The 13,761-nt window shown below is 46.6% G+C and overlaps 1 protein-coding gene across 1 annotated transcript; it reads left to right on the forward strand.

Annotated features, from left to right (window-relative positions):
* The first annotated feature begins 826 nt into the window (after nt 1-826).
* Nucleotides 827-11,446, forward strand: LOC147448174 (alanine--glyoxylate aminotransferase 2 homolog 1, mitochondrial-like). Its single transcript, XM_086524029.1, has 9 exons — nt 827-1,163; nt 1,317-1,547; nt 1,702-1,872; nt 2,004-2,150; nt 2,340-2,519; nt 2,643-2,868; nt 10,748-10,861; nt 10,939-11,025; nt 11,106-11,446. Exons 1-9 carry the CDS (start codon nt 909-911, stop codon nt 11,147-11,149), a joined length of 1,455 nt encoding a protein of 484 aa, XP_086380155.1. The 5' UTR covers nt 827-908; the 3' UTR covers nt 11,150-11,446.
* The last annotated feature ends 2,315 nt before the right edge of the window (nt 11,447-13,761 follow it).

Here is a 13,761-nt window from a genome sequence, read left to right on the forward strand (position 1 = left end):
AACGAAAGCCCTAAGAATCAAGATACTCAGAATATATTATATAAATAAGAGCTGAAAGAAGTTAGCGATTCTCTGGCATGCACAAAAACACACAAAAATTTGGTAGGCCATAACGGAATATCACAGAGAGAAAGTTCGATTAGGGCATTCGAATTCGAATTTCATTGATGGGGTAACTTTTAATTAGCGAGAAAGGTGGCACTGCAAATGGCCTTGATTGCGGCCTTTTTTAAACCTCTCGCGTATGAGTACCCTGAGTCTCTCTCTCTCTCTCTCTCTCTCTCTCCCCACACACACACACACACACACACACACACGGCGGAGCTCCTTACGTGTGAACATGGTGACGGAGTTTCGCCCAAATTTGGTGGAGCTTGCAAGTGGGAGATCTCTCTCTCTCTCTCTCTCTCAACACGTCAGTTGGGACTAGATGAGACCAATGTATAGACGCCTTGTTCTTTTCGTGGAAGTATGCTTTCCTTACCCACCTTTGTCACGTGGCACCTGAAGATTTAACTGGACAAGAAAGGAGCCTTTTTAGATGAGAGCTCGAGAGAGAGAGAGAGAGCGAGAGAGCGCTGCTGTTGGTGGAGGTTGGTCACAAGTGGGGATCTGCCAAAGCTTGCTGGGAATCTCAAAGTGACGTGGACATCAAAATTGGGGCTCTGCCACCTTGGTGATGGGAAAAAGAAAGAGAGAGAGAGAGAGAGAGAGAGGCGTTTGTCGGCCACACTAGGTGCCTAAATCGAGGCTGTTAAAATAGAGTCTGGATGCAAGCATATGCTTTTTTCTACAGCCTCGCAACCTTTTCTGTTTGTATAGTATAGGCTAGCGGCACATGCATAAATAGGACGACTCTGATCAGAGAGAGAGAGAGAGAGAGAGCGAGCGAGCGAGCGCCAACTCGAATGGCTCATCTTTGCAAGCGCCTTGTGAGTAGAAGCAAGCAGCTCTATGTGGTGCCCTCCAAATTATCCCTGGCAGCTGCATACTCTTCAGCTCATGGTGCTGCCACCAAGGAAGACGCAGCACCTTCGCCTCCGCCAGAGCTGCCGCCCTTCCACTTCTCACCCTCGCCTTACACAGGTCCATCAGCCGATGAAATTCTTCAAAAACGCCGTCGCTATATGAATCCCGGCATCATCCTTTACTACAAAAAACATGTACTCCCCTCCACATTCCTCGTTCTGTTGTTGGCTACTTCTTTTGCGAGCTAATTTCTTTAGCATGATACGTGGGAAATTAATTCATGGGATTAACGCAAGCCAAACATGTCAAATAAATTTTGAGGGAGGGTTATTGGTCGTGTGCACCAGATCAACTTAGTGCAGGGGAAGATGCAATATCTGTATGATGAGAAGGGGAAGAGGTATTTGGATGCTTTTGCAGGGATAGTCACCGTCTCCTGTGGCCATTGCCACCCTGAGGTGGTGGATGCCATCATCAAGCAAACCAGGCTTCTTCAGCACACCACCACCATCTATCTCAACGAGGCTGTTACTGAGTTTGCTGAAGCTCTTGCACAGAAGTTGCCTGGCAATCTCAAGGTTAGTTCCTAGCCACTTGTATTCGCTTATCCCAAGCATAAGTGTGAACAGCCCTTGCTTATACTAATGTTCTACACAGTAAAAATTATTCTGAGGTACATAATTAGTCACAGCTTATTGTCGATCAAAGTGAAATCTTCTCCTTTTATGACAGGTGGTGTACTTTGTCAACTCAGGCGGTGAGGCCAACGACATGGCGTTGATGATGGCAAGGCTTTACACTGGCAATTATGACGTCATTGCCTTGCGAAATGCCTATCATGGATTGAGTGCAGCTACCATGGGACTGAATGGTCAAGGAATTTACAAACATGGAATTCCACAGGTAAGTGTTTTTGAGCATGCACTTCATCCAGTCGAGTAACATGGCTGCCTCAATTTGCAATCAAGGACAGGCTTTGACTACAGAGACCACAGCAAGTTGCTATAACATAACTATTTGCAATATTTTTACAGGGGTTTGGTATCCATCATGCTCAGAACCCCAACCCATATAGAGGTTGTTATGGATCTGATGCATCAAAGTATGCAGCAGATGTTACTGATCTGATCGAGACATCAACTAGCGGTCGGCTTGCAGGTTTTTTTGCTGAAACCTTTCAGGTACCATTGACCTTGCATGCTTTGCTTTTAACAAGTAAAGTACCACTGCTACATGTTTCTTTTGAATGAATAAGTGGACAGTACACACCACAAGGATCAGGATTGGTTACCTTGCATTGTGGGATGAGGTCGCATATGTACTCTACCCCTTGTGTATCAGCATGATCTAACAGAATTTTATCCCTGCAGGGAGTGGGTGGAGCAGTGGAGCTGGCGCCTGGCTACCTGCCATTGGTTTATGAAACAGTCCGGAAAGCTGGAGGAGTGTGCATTGCAGACGAAGTGCAGACTGCATTTGGGCGCTTGGGCAGTCACTATTGGGGCTTTGAGACTCAAGGAGTCATACCAGATATCGTCACCATGGCCAAGGTATTCACATCATGAGTAAAAGCTGAACTTATATACCCAAGAGAGGGGGAAAGGGGATGCATAAGAAGGCTTTATACCTCTTTGTTCGAACTGATATTTGACATAACTTTCTTTTGGATATAGGGCCTAGGGAATGGGCTTCCCGTGGCAGCGGTGGTCACAACTCCAGAGATAGCTAGTGTACTTTCACATGCGTTGCACTTCAATACTTTTGGGGGCAACCCAGTTTGTTCTGCAGGAGGGCATGCTGTTTTAAGAGTCTTGGAGAAGGAGCAGCGTCAGCAACATTGTGCAGAAGTGGGCACCTATTTGCTACAGAGACTTCACAATCTAAAGGACAAACATGATAGTAAGAAATTTGACTGCCCTAGAGTCCACTTAATAGAAAAGCCACTTAAAAGAAAAGCACACAAATTTCTTTTTAGAATTGAATGTTTTGTCAGAACTGTCAAGAGGGCAAGGGAAGAAGCTCTGAGTTCAGAAAAGAAGCGAGGGGGCGGGGGGAAAAAAAGCACTTCCTGTCACATCCCCAAACATCAGGATGGGTGTGGTGTCTGAGCTTTGTCTGGCAAAGTGTGAACATGGCCACCTCTTAGGTGAGTCCTATAAGAAGGACAAAGGTCTCATTTGTGAGACATCTTGTGTGATCACCACACTTCGAACTCTAGGCCCTTGGCAGCTAGACCCGGACACCCATATCAGTGTGGGCTTGGTGGTGTGGACACCAGCCCTTGTGGTAGAGGCTAGCCGGTTTGTTGCAGGATCCCACGCTTGAGGGTGTATAAGGGGTATGAGCCTCCCGAGAACGGCCACGGGAGGGGACCCCCCACCTAGACATGCTAGCCTCACTCCACGCACTCGTGCACCGTGGGGACTCCACGCAAGGTTCCCCAGGGCACGCTATGACCCTCTGTGAGTGCGGCGGAGCCTGAGGCTACGTGGGGCTAGGGACCCGAAACGCAAAACGGCCGTCGACCCATGGAACGCAACCACGCCCGAGCCGGTCCCGTCCGAGCCCGGCCCCCGTGAAGGCAAGTCGACCCGAGCCAGTCCCGTCCGAGCCGGGCCCTCCTGAGCCGGTGCCGTCCGCGCCAGGACCCCTTGAAGAAACACCTCGACCCGAGCCGGTCCCGTCCGAGCCGGGCCCTCCTGAGCCGGTGCCGTCCGAGCCAGGACCCCTTGAAGACAACACCTCGACCCGAGCCGGTCCCGTCCGAGCCGGGCCCACCTGAGTCGGTCCTGTCCGAGCCAGGCCCCCTGGAAGACAACACCTCGACCCGAGCCGGTACCGTCTGAGCCGGGCCCACCTGAGCCGGTCCCGTCCGAGCCAGGCCCTTGAAGACAAAACACCCCTCCGCCCGAGCCGGTACCGTCCGAGCCGGGCCCTTTGAAAGCGAACGCGCTCACCACGCACCTCAACCTGACGCGCCCGGATGCCGGGGCGTCACACTTGGTATCAGAGCTTCAGACCCTCGTGCCCGACACGCACGTTCCTCACGACGGCCCCAACCTCCCTGGTCGGGTCGTCAAAATCTTGGTGAAAGAGCTCCAGGAAAAGGAAATCCATGCCCCCCGTCCCCGTGACGCGTCCAACCCCCGGGCCGTCACCCGTGACCCGCGCCGGCCCCAATCTGAGCCGGGCACCCCCAACACAAAAAGCAAAGATGCGAGCCAGACAGGGCTCTTTATAACAAAATCAGAACTACCAAAAACGTGACGGACCAATCCAACTGTGTTCGTCGTGCCCCGGCCACGTTTGTGGCCCATGCTGAGCTGAAGACCCACTCAAGTCTACAAAGAGACCACAGGGCCCCGAGCTAGCCCTCCAAATGACGTCCATACAGGGACACACAGGGATCAGTTTGAAGATTGAAGGATCAGCCAAAGCCTTCATGGTGTCATGACGCGCCAAAGCTACCTCGACCCGAAGACTGCATCTAACCAAGTAACCTTGCCCGATTCAAGATTCGGCGATTGGAAACCAAAGCTGGTGTCAGCCTAAGTCTACAACGCGCGTCAAAATGACGGTAAGTTTCCTTGCAAACTTCGCAAGGGCTGCATTGCGACGGACTCTCCTTCTAACTCGGCTTTCAAGAAGCCTCCGCGCGGGCCAACGCAGCAGGTGGCTCCGTGCACATTGGGTTACCTATTCGGGGAATACACAAGTATGGGGAATTCTACTTGCGTATTCAAAGCATATCTTTTCAGCCTTCTGCCAAAAACCCAAAAATACACACACCTTCATTCCAAAAATTCCAAAAACAAAGCATACTACCTACTTGCATTCGGGTACAGTTTTTTTTGCTCACTTGCACTTATATGCACCCCTTAGTCCCTTGGCCTCACGCATAGCCAAGCTCTCTTTTCCCCACGTTCGACGAGGACGTCGAACTCTCTTCAACCGGGGGTGTATATAAGGGGTATGAGCCTCCCGAGAACGGCCACGGGAGGGGACCCCCCACCTAGACACGCTAGCCTCACTCCACGCACTCGTGCACCGTGGGGACTCCACGCAAGGTTCCCCAGGGCACGCTATGACCCTCCGTGAGTGCGGCGGAGCCTGAGGCTACGTGGGGCTAGGGACCCGAAACGCAAAACGGCCGTCGACCCATGGAACGCAACCACGCTCGAGTAGGTCCCGTCCGAGCCGGGCCCCCCGTGAAGGCAACTCGACCCGAGCCGGGCCCTCCTGAGCCGGTGCCGTCCGCGCCAGGACCCCTTGAAGAAACACCTCGACCCGAGCCGGTCCCGTCCGAGCCGGGCCCTCCTGAGCCGGTGCCGTCCGAGCCAGGACCCCTTGAAGACAACACCTCGACCCGAGCCGGTCCCGTCCGAGCCAGGCCCCCTGGAAGACAACACCTCGACCCGAGCCGGTACCGTCCGAGCCGGGCCCACCTGAGCCGGTCCCGTCCGAGCCAGGCCCTTGAAGACAAAACACCCCTCCGCCCGAGCCAGTACCATCCGAGCCGGGCCCTTTGAAAGCGAACGCGCCCACCACGCACCTCAACCTGACGCGCCCGGATGCTGGGGCGTCACAGGGTGAGCGCAGATTGGTTCTATGGCTGGGAGGTGAGCCTAATGTCCCATTCATTTTATGTGTGAGTATTGCTTGTCATGTCATGTGTGCACGATAGATCCGGCGAGATGGACATTGGTATCAGAGCTTATTCCTGCTTGTGCATACGACAGCAATGTGCAAAAAACCGTTGAGCTTGTGGGGTCGCAATGATCCACTGTAAGAGGTCGTCTCCATTCTTGCATAAGGTGTTATGAGACACTACTAGCAAGAGAAGGGGACAAGAGGGGACACATGCAAACTGGCGGTGAGAGTTTATGGTAAGCTTTTTGTTCATTTGCACACGGACTTTCATGTGTGTGGAAGTTGATGCTAGTGGTCGTCACCTGGATGCTTAGTGAATCTTGATTTTGGTCTACCTCTCTGAATCTACTTGTGCATGAAGATGCCCCTACGAGCCGGCCGCTCCTAGGACATAGCAATCCTCTGTGCGCAATCTGGTGAGAGGCATATAGACTTTGCTGGGGCAGCCATGTGTATGCACGTGTATGAGGCTGCTGCCTCCTCTTGACTGAAGGACCCACACAACTTCTTGAGTGAGTGTACAGAGAGCGGCAATGTCACAAATTACTGACGTGGCAAGCCACTGAAGAACGGAGCCAACCTGCAGATCTCAGTAGAGGGGCACACACTCACCTGCATAAAAGGCTGATGACGTGGCAAAGCTGTACAGATCCCAAAATTTTCGCAATTCCCGTTGACATGATGACGTGGCAGCTATACAGATTTCTGCAATTCTGCTGACAGTGCCACGTGGCAGTTGTACAGATTTTCGCAGAACACGCAGCGTGCTTCTGGGCGTCAGTTTTTGAGCCAATTGCTTTTGAGTTTCAAGCTTTTCATGTAATTGCTCTTGAAGGCCAAGGGCCTTTAAATATGTGCAGAGGGCTTAGTCTCTGGCACTCTTCCAAGTGAAGGTGCAGAGCGTGAGTATTAGCATTGTACTGAGTACAAGTAATATAAAGAAAATACTGAAAGTGGCGCCAAGGTTTGGGGCTAGTACTCTGGGGTGGAATTCCGCTGTGTCGCGTGTGCTCTATCTCTTTTAGTTCAGTTGTTATTTGAAGTGCTTAAAGTTGTTCAATCTGTTCTTTTCCGTTGGCGCGTGGTGCCTGTCTTGTGACAGTGGTATCAGAGCTTCAGACGTTTGCCTTTCTGAAAACAAACCGATAATGTCAAAGAGAAAACAGAGCAAACTGGCGCTTCCAAATTGTGTGTTAAAAAATCTCCGCATCTCGACCCCGGACTTATTAGCCACTCCCACCCGTATTTCATCGTGCACGATATCCGATAAAGGAACTGAGTTTCTTTATTATTATGTGAGTATGTGGAGTATGTATTGTCTTTAGGTATTTATTTTACTTTTAGACAAGATTCTAGGTTGGGGGGTTTATTAATGAACCCCAAATTAGTATATAAGAAGCACCTAGCCTTGCCCCCTTGTTTTATCATCTAATTCATTGCCTAGTTGGTTCAACAATCTCTCTCTCTCTCTCTCTCTCTCTCTCTCTCTCTCTCTCTCTCTCTAGAGCTCTCTCGTGCATTCTCCCTCGTTGTACGCTTCGACATTGTCGACTTTGGCATGGTATCACAGCGTTGTGCTCTTTGATCGCGGAGAGAGGCGGCATAGAGGAAAAGGTCACTAGTGTTTTGGCCCTCAGGTACCTATGTTTGGAAACGCAGCAGACGGTGAAGGAGCTTCATCAGCATTTCAAGGAGCGTTTTAAAACACTTGAAGGCGGCAAGTATTTTTTTATGTTCCATTGGCGTGGCAAGTAGCCCTTACTAGCTGCGTTTTGAAATGCTCGACAACTGGATGCTGCCTCAACACCAAAGCCTATCTCCGGTTTGCTATACACTACACACAAATTGGAGTCTCTACTCTGCGTTTTGAAACTCTAGGGAACAACTTGCTTGATTTGCACTGTGGCCCTTGTGTGGTCTGATGCGTGCAAAGATGAAGGGCAAAAACCTCTAACATCTCGAAACACTCAACAATCTGGGCCTTGCGACTTAGGCAATTCTTGGTGTTCCGTGGTGCTGGTCTTGCGTTTTGAGAGGCACCCCTTAGGCCTCTAGAGATGAATATGAACCAAGAAGAACTACCGGCTATGGATTTTTAATTGGCTAGTGCCCTCTATACCCACGAGGTCCGAGGGCCATTGTCATAATTGCGAAAAGTGAATCGACTTGTCTTGGGAATGTAAAGCCAAAGGCACAAGGTTTGAGTTTCAAGAAAGGAGAAAGGCAAAGGCAAGCTTGACGAGGACCTCAGTGACACTCTTAACACCAAGGAGATCGGCATGGCACATGTGGCGGCGGCCACAGTGACCTCAATGCCAAATTTTTGGCTAGGTGGTCGTTGTCGGAACATAGTTCAGCCAGAGGGAGGCTTGTGAGCGGCGGAGAGTAGCAATTAGTACGGCCTATACATGATTTGAACATGTGTGTCTGATTTCAAGTATCAGTGTTTCAACCCGAGTTGGAGTTCAAGGCACATGAATTTGCCAAGGAAACAATGTGACATATACAAAACACTATGAATGTATGCAAAATCCATTGTTGTTGTCTGAATTATGGACAGGATGTGTTCCAAAAGTTCATTGCTTAGGAAAGGACGTGATGTGTTCACAGCTCACGAATGGGGATTCTGGGATGTAGTGTGGTCCACAATTCAATTTTAAGTGAGGCAACCGGTGCTCAAGATGGGATTCTTCTTAGGTAAAAGGTTGGTGGTAGCAAATCCGAGGTGTATCTAGTACTCTGTAGCTGCTGGGGTGTCCATGGTAGCTTCTTCATCGACTTGGTCTTCCTACATATGTCCACTGAGCTGTTGAAAGGGTGTTAAAATCATAGCATCTCAAGTGAATAGCCCAATGCGTTCCTAGTAAGCATGTAGTCTTTAAGTATTTATTTACTTATTTGACAAGATTCTAGGTAGGGCAATTCTCCGGAGGGGATATTTATAGACCCCAAAGTAGTATATAAGAAGCACCCAGCCCCCATTGTATTTATCATCTAATTCATTGCCTGGTTGGACGGTTCAGCAAGTTCTTTCTCTCTCTCACTCTCTGGTGCATTCTCCCTCATTGTACGATTCCGCATCGTTGACTTTGACAAATCTATGCATAGCTCCCACTAAAGAAGACAAGGGAAGGTTTTGAGAATTTGATCTGTGCGTAGCTCTCTCTCATGGACGCCTATATTCTTGAGAGCGGATATCTGTTGTTCCTGATTATAAAAAAATTGATGTAATCCATGATACAAAGCATGCGTAAACCGGATTTCATGTTGCTTTGATAGCAAGACGAGTCCATTGCAGAAAATAGAGAGTAATCTTGTTGAGGTTCAGATTGATTTGCACAAACTTCGACGATTAACCACAGCTACAAGAGCATCCAAATGTTGCAGGTGACTTCGAGAGCGAGCCTTCACGAGCAAGAGGAAGGAATGGTAGAGGTGGGGGTTGAGTTGAGAGAGAGACTACTGTCAAACCTAAGTTGTCTGTAAACGACTTAAGTACACCGGGTTTTTAGTTCATAATCAAACGCACTTAATAAAAAACCTTGGAAGACAATCTAAACGTTAGCCTTAAGTTTCAGAATCGCGCCTGTGAGATTCTATACAACACACATGCGAGATTCCATACAACACACGAGGCAAATGAAAGGAAGAAGTGCCATCAGCATTTGCATACTGGTGTCGACTTTTCTCTCTCCTCCACTCTACCCCTCTCTATCTTTTCTCTGGAGATGTAACTTCTCCTGGTCACAAGAGATTGAGTCTCTATCTAGGTGAGTACTTGCTCTGTCCACACGGTGTATCTTTCTTTCTATGCTGTCAGGTGGTGAGCACAATCTCTCTGCAAGCAGAGAGACTCTCTCAACAACCTCATATGTCTCTCTATGGACCTCTGCATTAGCAAGTGTGATATCACACTATGCAAGAAATTCTCGCCTCTGATCAATTTGACACTGAGAATCCAAGGAAATCAATCAATTTAACCATCAAGATTGAGAGTAGATGCCACATTTTCCTCAAATTGTCTGTTTCTTATCAAATTTTCCTATATTTTCAGCAGAAATCAGACAAAATCAGAATCCAAAAAATTGTGCAAAATCAGTTGGTTTCTTTCAAACCGACTAATTTCATCATTCTTTGGAAGAACTTGAGTGGACATTCTTTTCACAGATCAAAGCATGCTTTCTTTCACTAGTATTTACCTACACACATGCACATGAGAAAAACATAATGATATGTTTTATCATGATAACATAAGGATTAAAATTTTAAGCCATCATACCATGGAACAAACAGGGAAGGATCTCTTGCTGCATGTATCACTTATGGACACACGTCTGATAACCATCAAACCATAGCCACTATTTGGCAACACCCCCTCGTGAATTCTCCACTAGCACTTTGTAGTGGTCCTCACAAATGAGGAATTGACCTCCTTATACACAACGTATGTGTTTACAATGATGTCCATTGGACATCCATCCTGACTAGTGTCCTGACTCCTGGACTAGGTCTGCTCTCCCATGATGTAAATTCTCTAACCTACCACAAAGCAAAAAATAGAGGGTGGCATCGCAAACAACTATGAAAAAGGATGTCTACACCATTTTCATGCTCCGAAGACCTCGTTGAACGTCTTGAAGTGCAAATTACTGTGTTTAACAGTTGTAAATATCAAGAAAAGAACAATCATGGAGCAGCTCTAATGACCTTTTTATGTATGCCTTGAATTAAGCGAGCTAACATTAGAAAGGGTGCACATAATTTTGTGGCAGCTTTTCTGAAATCACTCTGATGCTTTGTGAACCATGTGAATGCTATCGATAATACAAGCCACTAAAGCTGCCCAAGTTTAGCACGTTGGGTAAAGCAGCTACCTCTAAACTGTTTATAAGGGAGGGAGACATGAGCAATAAGCTTGCCAGCTTGATAGGTGAAGTAGGATAGTCGGCTTCTTTTCACTCTGATGGAGAATTGGATGCTCATATTTCTCAACCTATGCTACCTTTGCCAAGATGCATTATTGTTTTTTTGTTTCTGTTTTTACCACGAGATAGTTCCACTTCTTGGATAGGCCATGAATTGAAAAATATATTCTCAATTGACAATCAGGCTTGAATCTATTATGCAGTTATCGGAGATGTCAGAGGAAGGGGATTGATGATTGGGGTTGAGCTAGTCCGAGACAGACAAACAAAAGAGCCTGCCAGGGCAGAAACAGCTGATCTTCACGAAAAATTGAAAGGTATAAGGCATAAAACCGCATTACCAGCTTGGATTTGCAATTGATTTGCAGTAAGATGAGAGGTTGACATCATGCAGACCTGGGAGTCTTGGTTGGAAAAGGGGGGATGTATGGCAATGTCTTCAGAATCAAACCACCCATGTGCTTCAACAAAGAGGATGCAGGTAAGTTTACTAAATGTACTGTTATTTTAAGTGATGAAAGATTCCCCCTAATCACCATTATGTGTACCTATTGTCTGCAGATTTTCTGGTAGAAGCTATGGACTATACCATGTGTAAGATGTAATCATTCAATCCATACAAAAACAATAGATGTGACTATCCAATCTATACAAAAACAGATCAAGCAATTTGTGGTTTCGAGTTACACATTTCCTAACAATACAAATTACCTGGTAAACTCTGAATATTTTGCACTATTGCCAGCTAACTCTAAAAGCCAAGTCCGGACATTGATGGTGTAAGCTGCGGCATGAAGTCATCTCCGTTTGGCATGGCCGCAGAGCTGGCCTCCGTGCATAGATTCGTTGTTTTGTCATCCTACAATTGCTAGTGTCCAGGAGGCTCCGCAAGCATTCTCTCTCTCTCTCTCTCTCTCTCTCTCTCTCTCTCTCTCTCTCTCTCACACACACACACACACACAAACAAATGATGCTACCACGCAAGCAAACCGGGAGTATCCCTAACAATTGAGAAGGCCATTACCGGTGTGAGGTACTAGTTCCTGGATGGCCTTCACAAACTACAGATGCACCCTAAGCCCAGGTGGTGTGGTACCATTCGTCAACGGCTGAACATAACGCAATTCCTTACGGTGAGCCTGGCTACTACAACATGGGCAGTATTAAGGGGTAAGGCCGGCCCGGTTCACACCGACGCGGCCGCAAAAGAAAATGAGCTAAGCTCAAGATCTTTTCCAGTGGATGTGCAATCTTCCACCCGTCCTAGTCCCCCCCCCCCCCCCCCCCCCCCCAAAAAAAAAAAAAAAAAAAAGTCTTACAGGAATTTAGATGTTGGCTGATCTTGTAGTCGTAGAAGTTACCCTTGTCTTTGTATGTTAAAAGTCTTTGCTGCTCTATGTGTTGATTTCTCTTTCATAGCTCAAGGAGACATTGAATGTTTAAGAGGTTAATGAGGGATGCACCTCCCTATTTGGATTAGATCTTGAGTATTTTTGCTGAGGTGTCTTGACTATATTATGCCTTGGAAGAATTGTTACATGTGACATTCCCTTGTCTTGGCTCATCCATGTGTTGGTTGGTGGTGAGCCTCACTTTCACTAGTTGTGTGAGGGGCTTCATAAAGGCATACAGAGTTTGAGATAATACTTGTAACGTATAAGGCTACTCGGCCACATAGGTATCTTGGCGATTATCTAAGATAGAGGATACCTGAACTATTTAGAAGATTCTAGGGCTTTTTTGAAATCTCTAGGGTTTACTAGAGGTTTTAGAAAATCCTTTAGGAGATACCATTGGAATATTTTTGAGAGCACTAGATATTCCTTGGCATCTAGAATATACTATGAGAAAGGCATAGTCTAAGGCGTAACTAAGGGGTGTTTCCCTTGTGGAACATGCACATCTGTTTGCAATATTTTCCCCTTAAAAGTGTAGCATAGGATGTTTCAACATTATCCTCTTGTAGTGGTATTACATGCTTATATAAGCTAACAGAAAGGTCTTATCTCTATTGATGATGTGTCTAATGACAATTCATCAATTGATGAAGTGTCTAATGAAAGTTCTATATGCACAATGGATAGGAAGGTCTTACCCTTGTAGGGCAAGACCATGGACACTGCCCTACATGGACACTCCCATCTTGTGTTTGCGTGAATTGAATGCCCAAGTAGTAGTAGGTCAGTAGTCCTAGATCTGTGATGTCAAATGTAGCTTTGAGGTCTTTTTGCCTCGATCTTTGTTGGATCATCACACATGATAATTAGTTCACCAACATAGAGTACAACAACAATGATGGAGTTGCCCACCTTCGCAACATATAAGATAGATTGTGTGGCTATTCTAACAATTCTTGTCTTGTCCTTTGATTGCAAATCATGGAAGTTATACGACATTCACATCTTCTTGAAGATGTCCATTGAGAAAAGTTGTTTTTATGTCAACATGGTATAGTGACCAACCTTGATGTGTAGGCAATGCAACAACAATGTGGATTGTGGTCATTCTTGATGTGGATGTAAATTCCTTTTGTAATCTATGCCTTCTTTTAGGCATAACCGTTTGCAACAAGTCATGCTTTCTACTTGCCGAGACTTTTCTCTTGATGTGGATGCAAATTCCTTTTGTAGTACATGCCTTCTTTAGTTGGGCATAACCTTGTGCAACAAGGTATGCTTTGTACTTGTTGAGACTTCCATCATTTTTTTAAAAATTTTGTATACCCAATTTGTACTTATAGCCTTTTTTATATTTGGGAAGATCCAATTTTTGAGAGGAGTAATATCATTCTTGCATTGCTTAATGCCATTCTGGATCATGAAGGGCTTGCTGATAGTGTTGTGGTTCACCTTCATTGATGGTGTCACTAAGAAGAGCAAGCAGTATGTTGGCTTCAACATGTGGATATCCTCATCTCATGCAAGATGGAAGGGATTGATCTAGCTTATTGTCCCCAAGGGTGCTTACGATCCACCATGGTAGAGCTCGTTCATGATGAATCTCTTATTGCTTTTATTGTAAGATATTATCAAAAGGTGGTTGCACTTGTATGTGGTGATCAAATGGGGTAGATCCAAGAAGGTATTCTTCTTGGTTTTCTTTAGCTTGATATACATGGTTCTCAACAAAGATTACATCTCCACTCTCAATAATCTTTTGTGTGATAGAATTGCACAATCTATAGGCTCTTAAAGTTTCAATGTACCCAACAAAGATA

Source organism: Adiantum capillus-veneris, chromosome 11, assembly GCF_014529385.1.
Source record: "Adiantum capillus-veneris isolate H3 chromosome 11, ASM1452938v2, whole genome shotgun sequence".
In the NCBI taxonomy this organism is placed as follows: Eukaryota; Viridiplantae; Streptophyta; class Polypodiopsida; order Polypodiales; family Pteridaceae; genus Adiantum; species Adiantum capillus-veneris.

Bases quoted from the DNA above. Each gene is read 5' to 3' on its own strand.
- LOC147448174 (XM_086524029.1), top strand. From the start codon at position 909: ATGGCTCATCTTTGCAAGCGCCTTGTGAGTAGAAGCAAGCAGCTCTAT. The intron at 1,873-2,003 runs GTAAGTGTTTTT...ATATTTTTACAG, and splicing joins ACAAACATGGAATTCCACAG to GGGTTTGGTATCCATCATGC. The intron at 11,026-11,105 runs GTAAGTTTACTA...TATTGTCTGCAG, and splicing joins CTTCAACAAAGAGGATGCAG to ATTTTCTGGTAGAAGCTATG.